This window comes from Rhamphochromis longiceps, linkage group LG14 (genome assembly GCF_057381845.1).
Source record: "Rhamphochromis longiceps isolate RC_006_pf linkage group LG14, R_longiceps_female_GT1.1, whole genome shotgun sequence".
Lineage (NCBI taxonomy): Eukaryota > Metazoa > Chordata > Actinopteri > Cichliformes > Cichlidae > Rhamphochromis > Rhamphochromis longiceps.
The window spans coordinates 31080887-31097076 of record NC_140570.1 but is presented as its reverse complement, the minus strand read 5'-3'; the positions used below and the strand labels follow the sequence as shown (position 1 = coordinate 31097076).

Genomic DNA, 16190 nt, shown 5'->3' with positions numbered 1-16190 from the left:
GAGTCGTTTTGGCCTCTTTTAGCCCTCTCAGTTCTTGGAAACCAGATGTCAAGAGCAAAGGCTAGTATGTCATGCTTTATCATCTATTTAACTCTAAATGAAGCCATCATTTAGCAAATTAATATCATGCTGTTAACTAAGACTCGGGACTAGCTATTGAGACCACAAACACATAAGGAAATTAGTTATTGAGGGCATAAATCAAGTGAACAGCAGAGTAATTTTTTCATAGACATCTGGACTCTGGACCTCTTTTATTCCAGAGAAGTTGCCCCCTGCTGGTCAGTAGAGAAAATGCAGGTTTAACACACTTCCACAATGGCTGTGTGATCATAGGCATTTTTCAAAAATTAAAAAAAGGACCACACTAGTTCCTCCCGCTCATTTCGGGTCCTTATCCTAAGCTCAACCAATCAGCTTCTCACTGTAGCTTCAAACAGTATTTATGAGAAATCTGATATAAGATCAATATTGATTTTCTCATTTAATTCTTATTAAGGAAGCAAATAATCGGGAAATGAGGAAGCATTCAAACCATTGTGTCCTCTAACACATCAGGGATGTTTCATCCTTATGTATAATGAGACATGTCATTTTCCACTATCTTCGATCAATGGACGTCACAGCCTGAGGAACCCCAATCATAGACAATATGAATATGAATTGGTTGCTGTTACAGATCATTACAGATTCCACCGACATGTTAGTGCACCAAATATAAAGACCGTTCATTTCCAGTGTGACACTCTTCATGGCAATTACTCTTTTATGAAGTTTGACATATTTTAATAGATATGACAGATCGGTGGACCAAGGTGTGCCAGAAAAGTATATTTGTCTTGGAATGAAATGATTTGTCAGTGAGATCTTGGTGAAAGATTTAAAGGCAATTTCATGTATGTAGTCCTATGCAAATGAAGAAACCGATGGAAAGATCAGCCAAATATTTGCTTATGAAAAATCGCATGACAGATATAAAACTAAATAAAGATCTGTATGTCAAAAAGAAATGGGGTTGCTAAACTATATAACTTCAACTGTTTAGATCTCAAGAGTGTAATAAACTCACATTCCAGTATTTCCAGCATCAAAAAGTTCATCTTAAGTCTCAAATCAAGAGTTACATTTCCCATTTAAAAATCACATTAATCTGATAGTCGGGGCTTTTACACAGACATGTTTCCTGCTGGGTTTTTAACTAGCAACCAGCATTACGTTAGATATTTTAGTGTCTGTGTACAATTTATAAACTGCAGCAGAATCTTACTGAAATATATAATGAAGTAATTTTTTTATTTAAATACCTAGTTGTCTGTTAAGTGACAACCACTTAACCAGACTCAGATTAATACATCAATATCAGTCATTTGTTAGCTCTCAGACTTTTTGTTTATGATCGTCCATAATTTTGACCTTATTGCTTAAACTGTTTATTCTGACTCTGTCTCGTGTACAGGAGCAAAAACGTCTACTTTTACTCATGTAGGCTTTGATGGTGACATTTGTCAATCTCAGAAACTAGGTACATTTTGAGCCCTACTCGTTGGCTTAGTCCAGGTTAACATTGTCATGCAACATGTGCTGCACAGCCAGTAAAGGCAGTGGTTCCTGTTAGATTGCTGTGTAGTGAACTGTTACTGAGCGACCACTGAGCTGCTGGAATCGCTGGAGGACCACTGGAAAAACGATTATCCAGACACCAATGGGCGCCTGGCTGCTCCCACTGGCAAAGCAATCACTGTGTTATTTGGTAGAGAATGAATTACTGAACATTTTGAGATTTGATGCTTAATCCCCAAATGAATGGCTCAGAGTATTAACGTGCTGCACTACTGTTTGTGTGTTGCACCTTTTTTGTCTGTCATTTATTCTCCCCAACCTCCCATTCTGTGTTTTTTTAATCTTATATTATATGGATTTTATAGGTACAAGCAGGAACTGTTTGTTATAACAGTCCCTACAGTGGTGGCATCAAAGGATTGTCGTCTCCTTGGCTTTGTTCTTTGTAGTTGATCCAACTCTATGCTTTTACTCATCTCCTGTGGCCATGTTTGATTTGCTGTAGCCTTGACCAAGGCTCGGTACTCAGCATTGTCACCCCAGATTACCAAGAAGCACAGATCTCTACAGAGCCCTGCAGAGGGCAAAAAAAAAAAAAAAAAAAAAAAAAAGCATCAGAGATTGCAATGGGTAATCACGTTTTTTTTTTTAAAAAAAGGGCTGCAAAGGATATGAGAATCTTTGTACAAAGAGGTGTACTCTAGCAATATGAATGAGTTGGAAAGGCTGTGCCCTGCAGGGATTTCTATCATCTCTCTCAGAACTTGATACCAGGTTGAAGACTAAGCTTGCACCAGCTCCTTTTATCTAGCCTGAGATTGGTGATTAGATTGAGGAGCCCGGCAGAGGAGACGCAAGTCCTCTCCTCCACACCAAGAGGAAAAGCAATGTTCCACAAGACTACACATTCATTACTCAAAATAAATCTCCATTAAACAAATGCCACAAGCATAATTAGGCTATAGGAATAATTATAATTGTGATTAGTTTCTCCATGGGCCGACCTATGTAAATTGTGATTGACACTCTGCAAATAGGGAATGCATAAATCTGGCATTGGAGATACACAGACACATATGGCAGCAGAATACTGAGGAGACAAAGGGATTGAGGGCATGGGTGGCTGTAAACATGCCTCCGCTGCAGATTCACAATCCAAGCTTTACAAGGCTACACAACCAGCATGTGTTTTGTATAAGAAATAAATCCTCAAAGAAAGGATTACATGCACTCGGCTGCAAAGGCATCGTACCACAGCAGTCCAGCAACAAATCCAGCCATTATGAGGGTGATAATCTTTACATTTTATTTAGCTGTAGGCCTCTATTGAAATAAACACTCCATTTGAAATGATACAAAACAACAGCACCACAATGTACAGTCCCATATAGCAGTGGCATAATATTCAGATTGTATGCCTGCGTGTGTGTGTGTGTCTGTATTTTTGTTTTTGTCCTCCTTTTTTTTTTTTAGATAAAACAGGAAAAATTATTAGTTTAGTGCAAGTAAATTTGACATATGATGCCGAATAAGTTATTTTGGGTCTATTAGAAAAACAACGTAAGATTAAATTATGAGCTAATTATGGCATACAGTATGTAAGGCATAACCGTGTCCTGTCATTTAATAACAAAGGGACGACTTAATTAAAATGGCGAGATTCAAAACAGACTTGAACTGTGTCTCAGTTCCATAGTGAGACATCATAGGAAGGACTTTGTTTATAACACAAGAAATCAAAAAAATTAAAGGAGAAGTCTGTCACTAAAATAAAAGACATGGATTTGTTTGGGAACAGCACTATCCTATGGCAGTAGTCTCTCCCAGCAGGACAAGATGCCCCAAAAAATGCTCAGAAACTCAAAGTATGAACCCCAAAGTCTGGCCTTCAAGTTTACCAAACCCAGTCAGATCCAGTGTCCACCGAGGGTGACCACGTCGCAAGAAACTAAATGAGAGGCTAAGAGTAAGTTTGTCAACTAGTAAACTCAGTGCATTTTACAAAAATAATAATAATAATAATAATACACATATGCAAAACTACACTGTTCAAAGATTTAGCATTGATCACACAAAGAACCTTAATTGACTAATTAAACTTAACTAATTCAATTAAATACATTACTTGAGCACCATTTCCTGACCAGCTTAAACAGAAGCTTAAATTTATTTATTTTTTATGGTCTGAAGCAAAAGTCTATGTAGACTTGAGTATTTCTATTTCTAGCACAATGTAATATAAACTGTAATTCCACTGCTGCTGTCTGGTAACTGTCTTTGTTTCCCCCCTTGGGATGCGACCATACATTTGCACATTTTGTTTCAAGTTGACCTTTGTAAACTGGAGCCAATCAAAATTTAAGACTTCATCAAAACCCAAACCAAAAGATCTGTTACCAACATTCTGGTGCTAGACAACATTACCCCCAGAGGTCGCACCATTACAAAGTGTTCCCAAGAACTAGGCAGATGGTTCTACTGTCCAGGCTACCTGTGGTTAAATTTTATTTAACAAATTCAGTATAAAACTATTACCTTTATAAAGCCAGACGAGTTTAGAAAGATGGTTCTAGTCCGCATGCACACTGACCATAAAAGCAGCCATCGTTTGTGTTTTTACAGACACGTTTAACACCTGATGCAATAGGACAGAGGATGCCTGTAAACTTTGATATGCTTAATCTCCACAAACAGCAGTCAATCAGTCACATAGCACAGAGTCCCCGTCTAGCTCTTCAAAAGGAAATGATTACAGCCTGGGCCTTGATCCATCCAAACTGCTGCAGGATCCCGCTGGCGGAGCAGTCCAGATATTTGTGTGGAGATAGCAGAGCCTATTATTACCAGGCTGCGGTTGCTGCTGAGGTTCCACTTTATGCGCACCTTTGATCTCCAAAGATATCTTTTAGAGAAACAATACCCAGCCCAACCCATCCTTTTGAACTCACCAGGTGGGGGCAGCAGTGCTGATATCAACTGAACAGGTGACTGGTGGAGGGAGGTGGTGTCTAGTGTTTTGTATCTTATCTGCTAATACACTGTGTGACTGCTTTGTCAATACATATGGTAACACTAGTGTCAGCAGCTTTGCAATATATTCAAAAAAGGGCCACCCAGCTTGCACTTGGCTCTTTCCATTTTAATGGACCAGCTAACAATAGCAGATAAAGGCATTGATAGAGAAAGAAAACCATCCAACGCTTCTACAACCACAAGGAGACATTTTCAGGCTATAGGATCTAATCCTGCCCTTTGGAAACCAATTTCCCCAGAGACACTTGGATTCACACAACCAGAAAAATGACATTAAAAGACCACAAGATAATCAGTTATGATATGTTCACATTTATTGTGCAGTGACTTTTATATACATACATTTTATACACCTAATTTACATGAACAGAAATAAATTAATCTGCTAATGTTCTTTAACTCATCTGGCTTTAGTGTTGCCATTGACTGGACACAGCAATCGTTGAAGGAGAAAAAGCACAATAATTCCAAGTGACACATGAGTGACAAGGCAGTAATATGAGTCAATGTAGTCTAAGTTTCAGTAGTGTTATATTTTTTACGCACATAAAAGAAGCAGTTGGTAAGAGTTTTAGTGTTGTGAGTTTGAACGAATGGAGAGGCCAGCGTGGAGCTTTGCTTCCACAACTGGATGGAGACAAATGAACAGATGTTAAAAAACTTGTTTAAAACGACACTGTCACACTTGTCTGAAGCACCAACATTTGGTTTTATCTTTTAAATATAGATTAAACACTTTCCATAGTGCTGGTCCTCTGATTTTAGCTTTTAACTATATCAAAGTGTTATTTAAGAGACTAAGTCAGAAAACTAATTACGTCAGTCGTTAGCTTAAATCATTTTTTAAAAATGGCTTTATCTTAGAGAAAAGATGTGCATTATTTTGCACCAATGCATTTAAGGGGGTTTAATGTTCCATAAAATATATTTATCTTTTATATATTAATGAATTAAAGATGTTTCAGACACAATTTTAACTCTGGATTCCTTTTACATTATTATGTGTTGTCATTTACTTGTGGCGATGCATTTGATGTGAAACTATTTTTTATACAACATGGTCAAACAGACGCCCCCTAGTGTCCAAAACATCTCACAAACTGCATCTTTAACATTAGATGACTTACTATTGTGCTACATACAGTATTGTTCACTGACAGACACAAAGATAAAATACAACTCGGCTTAGTAGTGTGTTCTTTATAAAAACTAAATCTAAACGAGCTAATGTGAAAATCGTCTTAAATGTGTACACTGTAGTGTGTGAAAACGATAAAAAAATACATTAACTGGAGCGGCCAGGTACCCACACACATTAAAGTCTGGCATAGGAAAAGAATAAAAATGTAAACCACTTAGAGATCATCTCTAGGTTTCCCTGTGACAAACTAAATACAGACATCAATTTGCTCTCAACTTTTCAGTGTTGAAGAACCTGACAGGAAGTCTAACTTTCTACTGCTAGCTTATGATAAACACTGACACTACCTAGAGTGACATGCCTATGTAACACGAAACAACACATCAGCTCCAGCCTCCTCTTTTACCATACAGAAACACAGAAAGAATTTGCAGGATACACTGATGGCTCTTAAGCACTACAATGCTGCAAGCAGCAAAAACTCTAAGCTATCAAAACATGCAGCCTGTGGTGAGTTTCTACAGTACTATTCAGAAGTTGTTGGTGGTAAATGTCTTTGAGTAAACCCAGAGTTTGTAGATTGTTTTTATTACTATTATATCTATCATAATATAATGATTTTAAACATGGCTCTGTTGTTCCATTAGCCTCACTCAAAATCTTTTCAGACTCTCTCAAATAAAGTGAACAAATAATCGCATGGCAACCGCACTGGAACATCTGATTATTGCACACTAGCACTGAACTTGCAAATGTTCATGCAGAATGAATGAGAAACACACTCCACTCAAATCAGTGTTTGCTCACTATGTGACAGATGACCGTAGAGTTCTTTGGAAGACTGAAAATACATTGTTTGAGTCGGGGAGCGGGGTACATGACTACGTGGCACATCACCAAGACATCTAAAACTCTTTTGTTACAACCTAAGGTGAGAGAGAGAGAGAGAGAGAGAGAGAGAGAGAGAGAGAGAGAGAGAGAGAGAGAGATGCTGTGATGTTTTAGAAAATCAGTTTGGGGATCTGACACCAACCGACCACAAGTGGTTTACAGTACGGTCTTTAAAACAGTAGAAAAGGAGGCGTGCCGGAGATGATAATTGCACTGAGGGGTACGAGGGGACGAGAGCATATGTGTGAGGGAATTTATCAACCTCTTTTTCAAGCAAAATCTAGCATTGCATTTAAAATATAATACATCCATATTCAACATTCATGGCATTGTTTCTGTTAAAACACAAAAATATTAAAGACTCACAGGAGGAGTCCCGGCAAAGACAACATTTGATGCCAGGGGCTCATCTGTTTGGAGATGAGAGTTTAAAATTCTTGTATAAAGTAAAAGCCGAAAAAAATATATAAATAAATGCAATCTTTTCAGACACACATTTTCCCCACAAACTACTCTGCACACTGTAAACTAAGTGACGAGACAAGTCGTAAGGCAGAAGGATGAAGAGAAGGACAAGTGAGAGTGAAACGGGGGCTGTTGTGATGGGTCCTGTGTTTAAAGGACAGTGTATCATCTGCACTCGAGCTCACGGGGACTGAGATCCTGACCTGTAGCTCTTGAAGCTGCCGAGCAGACTCTGCATGCCTTTCTTGACGCGGCGAGCCACAGAGTCGGCGGGAGGCGTGGGCAGGCAGGAGGCGAGGCTGGGCGGACGTGCATCCAAACATTTCTGGTAGCGAAGCTTGAAAGAGAACAAAACCACAAACATGGATGTCTAAGGTGACAAAGACAAGACTCAACACTGGATTCCACAACTGTGGCAAATTATCTTCCCACTTAAGGACAAACAGGAACTCTTATTTAGTTTAGTCTCATGCTGACTCATGGTGAGTGTTTCATGTGACTCACCATGCAGGCAGCCTGCACGGCCTCACTCAGACTGGCCGCATTGGGTTCACACCAAAACATGTGACAGGTGAAATCGTGGGGACCTTCCGCCATGATGAACGCAAAGGTGTGGACGTCCTTCCCCACACCCATGAAAGACAGGAAACGCACCCTGCACTCTGACAGCACCTCCTCATCCTAGAGTTTTAAAAAAATAAAAAATACAAAGGTTGTCCAGTCAAAAAAATTTGTTAAAATGTGGAAATCTTCTGCAGTCCACCCTAACCCTCAGACACAACTCTAGATCATCACACGAGGAAAACCAAGTACCTTATAAGTTCTTTTCAACTACCAGCAATATACAAGATGAGTTCAGGAAAACAAATAGGTCAGAAAACAAAGTACCACTTGGTAACACTTGGTATGTGGCTTTGCTTCATCTGTTCAGTTTCTCCTTACAATCTAAATATTTCATGGTAATTTTAGAGTAAATCGCAAAATCCTAGTCATAGAAAAATCATTTGATTTTCAAAGCAATTCCAAAAGAAAAACATTTAAGTTTATCCTCTAGGATGGTTACTGCAAGTGATAAATATCAGAGTCCAGACTATGAGAATCACTGCTATTTCTCACAAAACTTTAAAAAGAAAAAAAGAAAAGCGGACAAAAGCAAAAAGGACTGTTCTTAGAAATGTCTCTTGTGTGTGTAGCTTAATGCCCCCAAATTAATTAAATTACTTTTAATTAAAGTAAAACGTAAATAAAATGACTTATTCCCACAGAATAGAGTTAGGTTTAGGGTTATCACTGATGATGACTTCATCGCACATTTTAAACATACTGATGACAACTCAGAAAAGGACCAGTGAAGATGACAATCAGTCACTGACTTTAATTCCCCATACTGTTCTGTCATGTTCAGACTGTTTTCCAATACCTGTCGTGAAAGTATTGTGAGGGTGGCTGGTGCAACATTCACAAAGACAGGAGTCCAGTCATTTTTATCTCTGCCATTCATTGCTGTCTCTAGTGTTTCATTGACTATGTCCATACCTGAAAAGAACACACACAGAATATATGATCAGCACATCACAAACACGGTCAGCATGACAAAGTACAATAGAAGTATTTAGCACAGCAGTTACACACTTTAAGGCGTTTTCTTACCAACGGGTTTAGCCACAGGCTGATTGCCCAGGTAATAAACACGGAAGCGCTGGAAGAGTTCATTTTTTGGAGCTGGAAACTCTGTTAAGAAGTGAGGAAACATTATGCAACTTGTTCCTATGCTTTCAGAAATTAGGACATTCAAAGTGTCTAACTTTGCTTTACCTTCAACAGGGATGACCACAGGTTTGCCTGGGTCAGAGTTGAGCCTGCTCACCCCTGGCTTGGAGGCCTTTCTCTCCATCATTATCTGAAGTTAAATAAGGGAAAAACTGTGAATTTTAATTAAATTTAAAAAAAAAAAAAAAAAAAAACCTCAAAATCAGCGGAGACTCTTTGAATTCATAATGACAAATCTAATAAGGGCTAACCTTTGAACACATCTCATGTAAGCTGGTGGCAATGTTCTTGGCGGGCGAGTCGCAGCGGAAAACGTGACACTTCAGAACTTGGGTCAGGTTGTCTCGTGCGACATAAGCAAAATCCCTGCAGGAGAAAGATTATATACACATACAGAGTGGCTTATTAAATCTGCAGTTTTTAAAAATACGGTTTTAAAAATACAAGCTTACGAGAACATAAAACACAGACAGACATAGGGCTGGGCCATATCATGCCGGCCACGGTAATACCGGTATAATGTTGGGCAAGGATAAGAAAATGAAATATCGTGATAGAATATGGGTAAAACGTGCATGCGCAGTGCCTTTGTTTTCATACACACATGGCAGAAAAAGCATGCCGGCGGCAGAGAATGAGAAGGGCGAAAGAGGGAACGCTGAATGAAACAGATAAACCAGAATTGGTTTGTAAAGCACAAAGCACTATTTTTGGTAGAGCATGCTACCGTGTTTTTTGGAAAATACGGCACACTTAAAATCAATCCTTTGATTTTTCTGAAAATCTACAGTGCCCCTTATAATCCCGTGTGCCTTATGTATGAATTCTGGTTGTGTTTACTGAGCTCGAAACGATTTTATGCGGCACACGGCGCAAATCTGTCAAATGTTTTAGTACGACTTTGCTAAGCTATGAACCCGCACCGCTTGATGGATTGTCAAAGCATTACGGCTATTGTAGGTAGGAGCCTCACGGAGTGATACGTACTGTGCTTCAACATAATATTACCGTATTGTGTGTTTATAACCTCTTTTTAGGTTTTGTGGATATTATACATGGTTATGCTGAGGATATTTCAGCCAAATGCAAATTCCTTGCTGGAAGGAATTTGCATTAGCACTGTTACATTTTTATATAACTTTAATGCACATAAAAAACAGCTGCTGTTTAAGTGAAAATACATTGATTGTATTTTGTCTAGTGTCAATTATATCACCAGTTATATGGTAAATGGCCTGTATTTGTATAGTGTTTTACTAGTCCCTAAGGACCCCAAAGCGCTTTACACATCCAGTCATCCACCCATTCACACACTGGTGATGGCAAGCTACATTGTAGCCACAGCCACCCTGGGGCGCACTGACAGAGGCGAGGCTGCCGGACACTGGCGCCACCGGGCCCTCTGACCACCACCAGTAGGCAACGGGTGAAGTGTCTTGCCCAAGGACACAACGACCGAGACTGTCCAAGCCGGGGCTCGAACGGGCAACCTTCCGATTACAAGGTGAACTCCCAACTCTTGAGCCACGATCGCCCCTATATCGTTATTGCAAATTTTCAAATGTATAGCGTGATAAATATTTTGGGTCACATCGCCCTGCTCTAGACAGACACACACGAAAATAACAACAAAATGGCACACAACAAGAATTATATACAGTTTTTAGAATAGTAATCATTAATGGATACCTTTCCCTGCTCATGATTGAAAATGCAGCATGAAAGAAAAGAAAGAAATACACAATTATTAAGAAATCAGCAACAGGAGGCAATGTTATTAAAAATCCAGCAGAGGGCAGCAGCATGCTGCAAAATAAAGACTAACACAGCCACCATGCCAGATCTCAGAACTGCAGCACATCATTTTAAGTCACTGAGTAAGGACCCAATACAAAAACAGCAAAAAAAAAAAAAACCATTCAAATATGGAAAATAAAGCAGCTTATTCAGTCAGAAGTTATGAAGAATATTCAGGAACTCAACTAAACTAAATTTCACTCAATGCAAAAATTCATCACAGCAAACTTCAGTTAACCTTAAACCGAGTAGGATTTCCGCTCCATTTAAACATTTTGGCATCCATCAGGATAGTTATCAAGATTGTGATATGCAAGATATGATCTGCCCCCCTCCATTTATAAAGTGGAGTTAAATTTACTTAAGCTTAAAATACATTGTGCTTGTCACTATTCAAAGTAACTCAAAAATTGGGAAATGCAAAAAAATTTTTAAAAAAATATTTAAAAAAAAATCCAATCAGGTTTACATGCCCTCCAAAGGTAGATTTTAACCTAGGAAAAAGCCTGGAGATATATTTAATTTGAGATTTAAATAGCCTCATTAGAAACATGCTGTCACTGAGCACCTCAAACAAATTACAAATGCGAGCTACATTTTAATAGAAAGAAGAAAAAAATGCATGTCCAATTAAAAAAAAAAAAAAATTATATGAGCTTAAAGTTAAAAATTATATTTTTTAAGTATCATAAAAAACAGCAGAGCCAATGACATTACATTTGTTTTCAAAACTGACTGAAGAAGGCAGTTAAATACATTTTATAGTTCTGCCATTTTCAATTTGCCCTTGTGCTGTGGATACTGACCTGCCGTTGTCTCTGCCGACACCCCAGACCCGGATGCTGCCAATCGGCTGAGCATGAAGCAAAGTCTGGCCCAGCGGGTCGATCAACTTCATGGTGTCATTCTCCAGGACCATTAGCATGTCTTTACCCTGTCACAACACACGTTTCAGTTTGAGAAGTCAGACTAAGCACACATTTCTACAAAATGTTGTTACCCACGGTACTTTAAGTATTTCTCTTGAATTCAAAACACTATTTTAGAAATGGAAATGGAGCATTATCAATCATTTTCAATCAAATCATCAAAGACGAATTGTGGTTGGAACCAACCACTAAATGAAACATGTTTCTGCCCTGCACATTCAAAGAAATTCTTATTAAAAAGAACATTACATAAAATGTCATGAACATATCTGTGTGCGTGTGTCATTACAATCATCTTACCTCTCCCCAGATCCCAGCGGTGTCATGAAGGTTGTGTTTGTGATAAGAGAGCTGCCTGATGCAGTTGTTGACAGCGACACTACTCTTGCCAGGTGCCATGTCGTCCTCAGACATCTCAACCCAGCCCAGAGAGCGCACTGCGAAACACTGACAGTACAAAAGTGCTGCATATTAGTATAAACTAGGACACAAAAAACTCTTTCATGTGCAGAAAACTATTAATCTTTGGTAGGTAGGTAAATAAATAGATAAATAATCAACGCCCCTACACATTTCATATGTCCTACATCTCTGAGACCCATTCCAATGCCAGTTTTCTGTGACAGCATTTCTAAAATGAAAACTGAGACCCAACTACTCTGAACATATTGAAAAAATCTAAAATTAAGCAGATGATTTACCTTAGTTTCTAAGTCTGTGCAGAGTGGAGCAAGCTTCTCTTCATCCTCAGATTGGGAGCAATTATAACTACAATGACAGAAAATAAAGTTAAACATCTCCAAAATTAACACTGACTAATTAGAAAGTTTTAACACCACATACTTCAGGTTGATAGATGCATAGCGTAAAGTTGCTCCTTCAAACTCCTTCAGACTTTGATCAGATGCAACTTCTCCCTCCTCCTAAAGACAAACATTTATGTGCAGATGGAGCCATTTGATCACAGAGCACATATGCATGAAAGGTATGTAAATTCTGTCATATTGTCCAAAATACTATAAGGCTTAGGGTTGTTCCTGGTGACTAACTTACTAGTCTTAAATGGGAGAATGCAAAAACTTTAGTGAGCTAGTCTTAAAGTTCAGGAAAAAAAATCAAGTTCTAATTCATTCTAATGAATTAGGGTAAATAGTCTCCATCAAAAAAAACTGTCTGTTTGTATTTAGGGTGTTTTTAATCCATGAATCATATTCTTTAATAGTCAGATCTTATTTTAAATGTCTGAAATGTGTGGCATAACACTGCACACCCTCTCTGTGAGAGGCCTGCTGCTACCTAATGTGATTGTTTACACCTGAGTTTACCAAGTGTCTTGGCAACCTGCTGCTTGATTGTTAGATACTGTGTTGTTATTTTTTTTATTGATTATTGCACTGTAGAGGCTGGTGAGAAACAACATTTCAGCCTGTGTATTTCTGCAAATACCATCCAAAATTACAATAAACTATCTTGAATCTAGGAACTACCTAGGTTTGTTAGCAGATTCTGAATAACATTAAATGTGCTAACCAACAGCTTTCATTCTTCAGGGATGTAAGCATCCCACCTAGCGAATGCAGTTAAGCATTGATTTATTTGAGTATTACATACAACTATCCTTGTTCTAGATCAAAGTACTGTAGAACATCTGTCTTACCTTCCACCTTATAGATTGATAAACTGAAAAATTTTTCTAACTAAGCAATGACAGCAACATTTAATCTTCTAGGACTCGTTACGCACAACCCTACTAAATATACTCAAAAGACATTTCAAAGAGGTGAGTTGAATAAAACTCTAGCCATGATTTACCTTCCACAGTTCCCCTTCACCAGCACCTTCATCAGTGCTGGACAGTTGGGCCCAAGATTCCTGGAAAAATGTGACAAGACTTACCGTTAACAACAGTTTTACTTGTCAGTGCCTCTGTCAAATTAGGATGCTGGTTAGACCTCACCTCAGGTTCCTCGCAGGGCGTAGTCTCCAGGGACATCGTGGAGGACATCATGGAGTCCCCAACTTTACCCAGGGGTGAAGGAGGCTCCCACTGAGTGGTGCCTGTGGGAATGTGCCAGTAGTACGTGCCCGATGTATCTCGCACCCTCATCCATCCCGAGGGCAGGTCTGTGTCCGTCTCAAAAGCGCTGGAATCCCAGAAAGACTCTGAAGGGCGGGAAGTAGGAGACCAAGGTTACTATAGGTAACTTCATCTCAACTAAATGCATGGAAATGCATATTAATTATCTAATTAACAAAGTAAAAAAACATTTTACTTTTTTTGATTTGGTCAACACAACCAGCCTTTGGAAGCGTTGGTGAAGATGTAATAGCTGTTCTGCTTTCTAAATTTTGCCCCTGAGAAAAAACACCCCCCTAATATTGCAGTATTTAAAAGGGGGGAAAAAAAGGAAAGGTTTAAACTAATAATAACTAAAAATAATGAGTTATTTAAGTAATAAAGTATAGCATCTGGCAATCAAACTGTAATTTAAATAAAGAGATGATAATTCACTATTTCCAGGAGTCTCTTTTTTACTGATATGTTTAGCAGCCAAATCATCCTGTGTTGCTTCTATTTTGACCGTTTTGGCTTTTCTTGTTAGCTGCAGTATGATGCTAATAAACAGAGTGTATTCTTCAGATTTTTTAATATCTGCACAAGCTACAACATAAAGTTGTCTAAACACCTTGTATGTTTTGTTTAGTTTTTACCTCTGTTGCCATTTGGAGAGCTGTCAGCTGTGTTGTCCTGAGACAGAGCAGGCCAGCTGGACTCTTCATCACTTGGTGTCCCGTTCATGTTGGAAAAAAGCAGGCAAGCGTTCCTCCCCACTCTCTGAGACTCCACATTACTCTCTTCTTCTGCCAGTTTCTCTCCTCTGGTGTCACCTGATGTTTCTTCATCGTCTTCCAATTTACTTTCCTTCTCTTTATCATCCTCTTCTCTCTCTTTATCTTTCTCTTCTGTGGATTCCAGGGTGTCAATGAGAAGCGGCTCATTAAGGATGTTCTTTGACTCCTCCTGACTGAGACCAGGGGTCATTGCGATTTTGGGAGACTTGGTCTGCTCCTCGTTACCCTGTTGATCTTCCTGAGTGGTGTTCTGGTGAGGGAAGTCTTCCCTGTTCCCATTCTGATTGATATTGCAGTTGTGGTCTTGGTCCTGCTGGTTCTCCGCTACTTTCCGCAGCTGGTTTTGGCCTTCCTTGACCCACTTGGCATTGTTGCCGGTGGACTCCTGGTCGCACCAGTGGCTGCCGTCATTCAGTTTGTTCTTTAGCTCTTCGTCTTGCTTCTGTTTATTCACAACATATGTCATATCTTCATCATCATGACCACCCATGGTAACTGTCCATGTAGCTGCTCCGACAGAGAGAGGAAAAAATACATTAGCATTGCCTTTAGCATACTAGTTAGCAGTGATTTTAGCAAAGATTCTCATCAAGGTTTCTCAAATATAGAACGACCACTTGATACAAATACATTCAAATATTTCACAGTGGCCGTTAAATGTTGAATCAGCGAAGTAATAATGTTTAAAAATATGAAGGATGAAGTCCGTTTCTTGTTCGTGTATTCCGGGTTGGTCATTTTACTGGCAACTTTCACTGTTTGGTTTCAGGCGAATACAAAACGCACTTCAGCAGCTTCACCTTCCATTTGCCAACACGACCTTTTTCATTTTTAGATAAACGGGCGCTGTAAAGAGCCTGTATAAACCTGGGTCATTATTTAGGTTCACTCACATGATTGTTTAATAAAACCTAGGTAAATACCGTGGTTTTACTTGTTAGATAACATCGCCGCAATTGGAAATAACGGGCACCGTCCGCCATCACCGACATCTTTGCTAGGCTAATGTTAGCTTCTCGGTTGGCTAGCTAACATTTCCAAACTGCAGAAGCAAAGTGACTGCAGCAGCACTGTTTTTATTAAAAATTTTGACTCACCAGCTCACCAAACTCCTTTGTCGTCGAAATGCGCTAAAATGTGTAGCGTAACTACATATTTCCAAAGATCGTGAGGGCTCTCGCTCGGTTTCTAGGTGGTGTTTTCTGTCTGTGGGCTCGGCTAGTGATGGAGGGCGAACCTGCGTCACGGATTAACGTCACGGCCAGAGCCCACTGCTGCCACTCAGGCACAGAGCAGGAGGCAGACCCAATGAAGGAAAACCGGTCCTTCACACTTCACACACAAATATTGATTAGACGCTGAGCGGGAGGGGGCATACAGGTCGCAGGGTAAGCAGCTCCCGGTCTAACCAAGAAAGAAACCATAACGAGTAAAATAACAAAAGAAGGCATGCAAAATAATCACAGGGAGATGAAGATGACATCAAAAAGAAGCAAAAGTTGGCCAAAAACAGGCTCAAATTGAATTTAACAACCACAGAGAGATGCAAAAGTGACCACAAAACACCTGAAATTAATAAAAATGACCAATGTTAGACGCAATAAAAGAATCAATAAAGAGCTGCAAAATCGCACCACAAGGAGACGGAAGGGTTCCAAAAAGGTGGAAAAATACAAAAAAAAGAAGAGGTTTTTTTTTTTTTTTGGGGGGGGGGGGTTGCATCTGTGTGTGTTGATTCTTGGGGCCTTTTA

The 16190-nt window shown here is 39.2% G+C and overlaps 1 protein-coding gene across 3 annotated transcripts; it reads right to left on the bottom strand.

Moving 5' to 3' along the window:
- Positions 1-2079: 2079 nt before the first annotated feature.
- apbb1 (amyloid beta (A4) precursor protein-binding, family B, member 1 (Fe65)) lies at positions 2080-15694 on the bottom strand. Of its 3 annotated transcripts, none has more exons than XM_085379820.1 (15): positions 15537-15694; positions 14299-14946; positions 13544-13749; positions 13399-13458; positions 12430-12509; positions 12288-12354; positions 11887-12033; positions 11464-11591; positions 9112-9226; positions 8906-8990; positions 8741-8821; positions 8511-8626; positions 7595-7771; positions 7294-7427; positions 2080-2134 (listed from the first exon to the last, which is right to left on the bottom strand). In XM_085379820.1, the coding sequence occupies exons 2-15, from the start codon at positions 14927-14929 to the stop codon at positions 2125-2127; spliced, it is 2037 nt and encodes a 678-aa protein (XP_085235946.1). In that variant the 5' UTR covers positions 14930-14946; positions 15537-15694; the 3' UTR covers positions 2080-2124. The 3 variants fall into 3 exon arrangements, with proteins under 3 accessions (XP_085235946.1, XP_085235947.1, XP_085235945.1); XM_085379821.1 differs by lacking the exon at positions 2080-2134 and adding an exon at positions 5178-6660; XM_085379819.1 differs by lacking the exon at positions 2080-2134 and having other exon boundaries at positions 5178-7427; positions 15537-15693.
- Between the last annotated feature and the right edge of the window lie 496 nt (positions 15695-16190).

Coding starts and splice junctions, on each gene's coding strand:
- apbb1 (XM_085379819.1), bottom strand. CDS start 14,929: ATGGGTGGTCATGATGATGAAGATATGACATATGTTGTGAATAAACAG. Junction 12,510..13,398: donor GTGAAGGGGAACTGTGGAAG/GTAAATCATGGC, acceptor GTTTGTCTTTAG/GAGGAGGGAGAAGTTGCATC. Junction 8,822..8,905: donor TGTGGTCATCCCTGTTGAAG/GTAAAGCAAAGT, acceptor ACTTCTTAACAG/AGTTTCCAGCTCCAAAAAAT.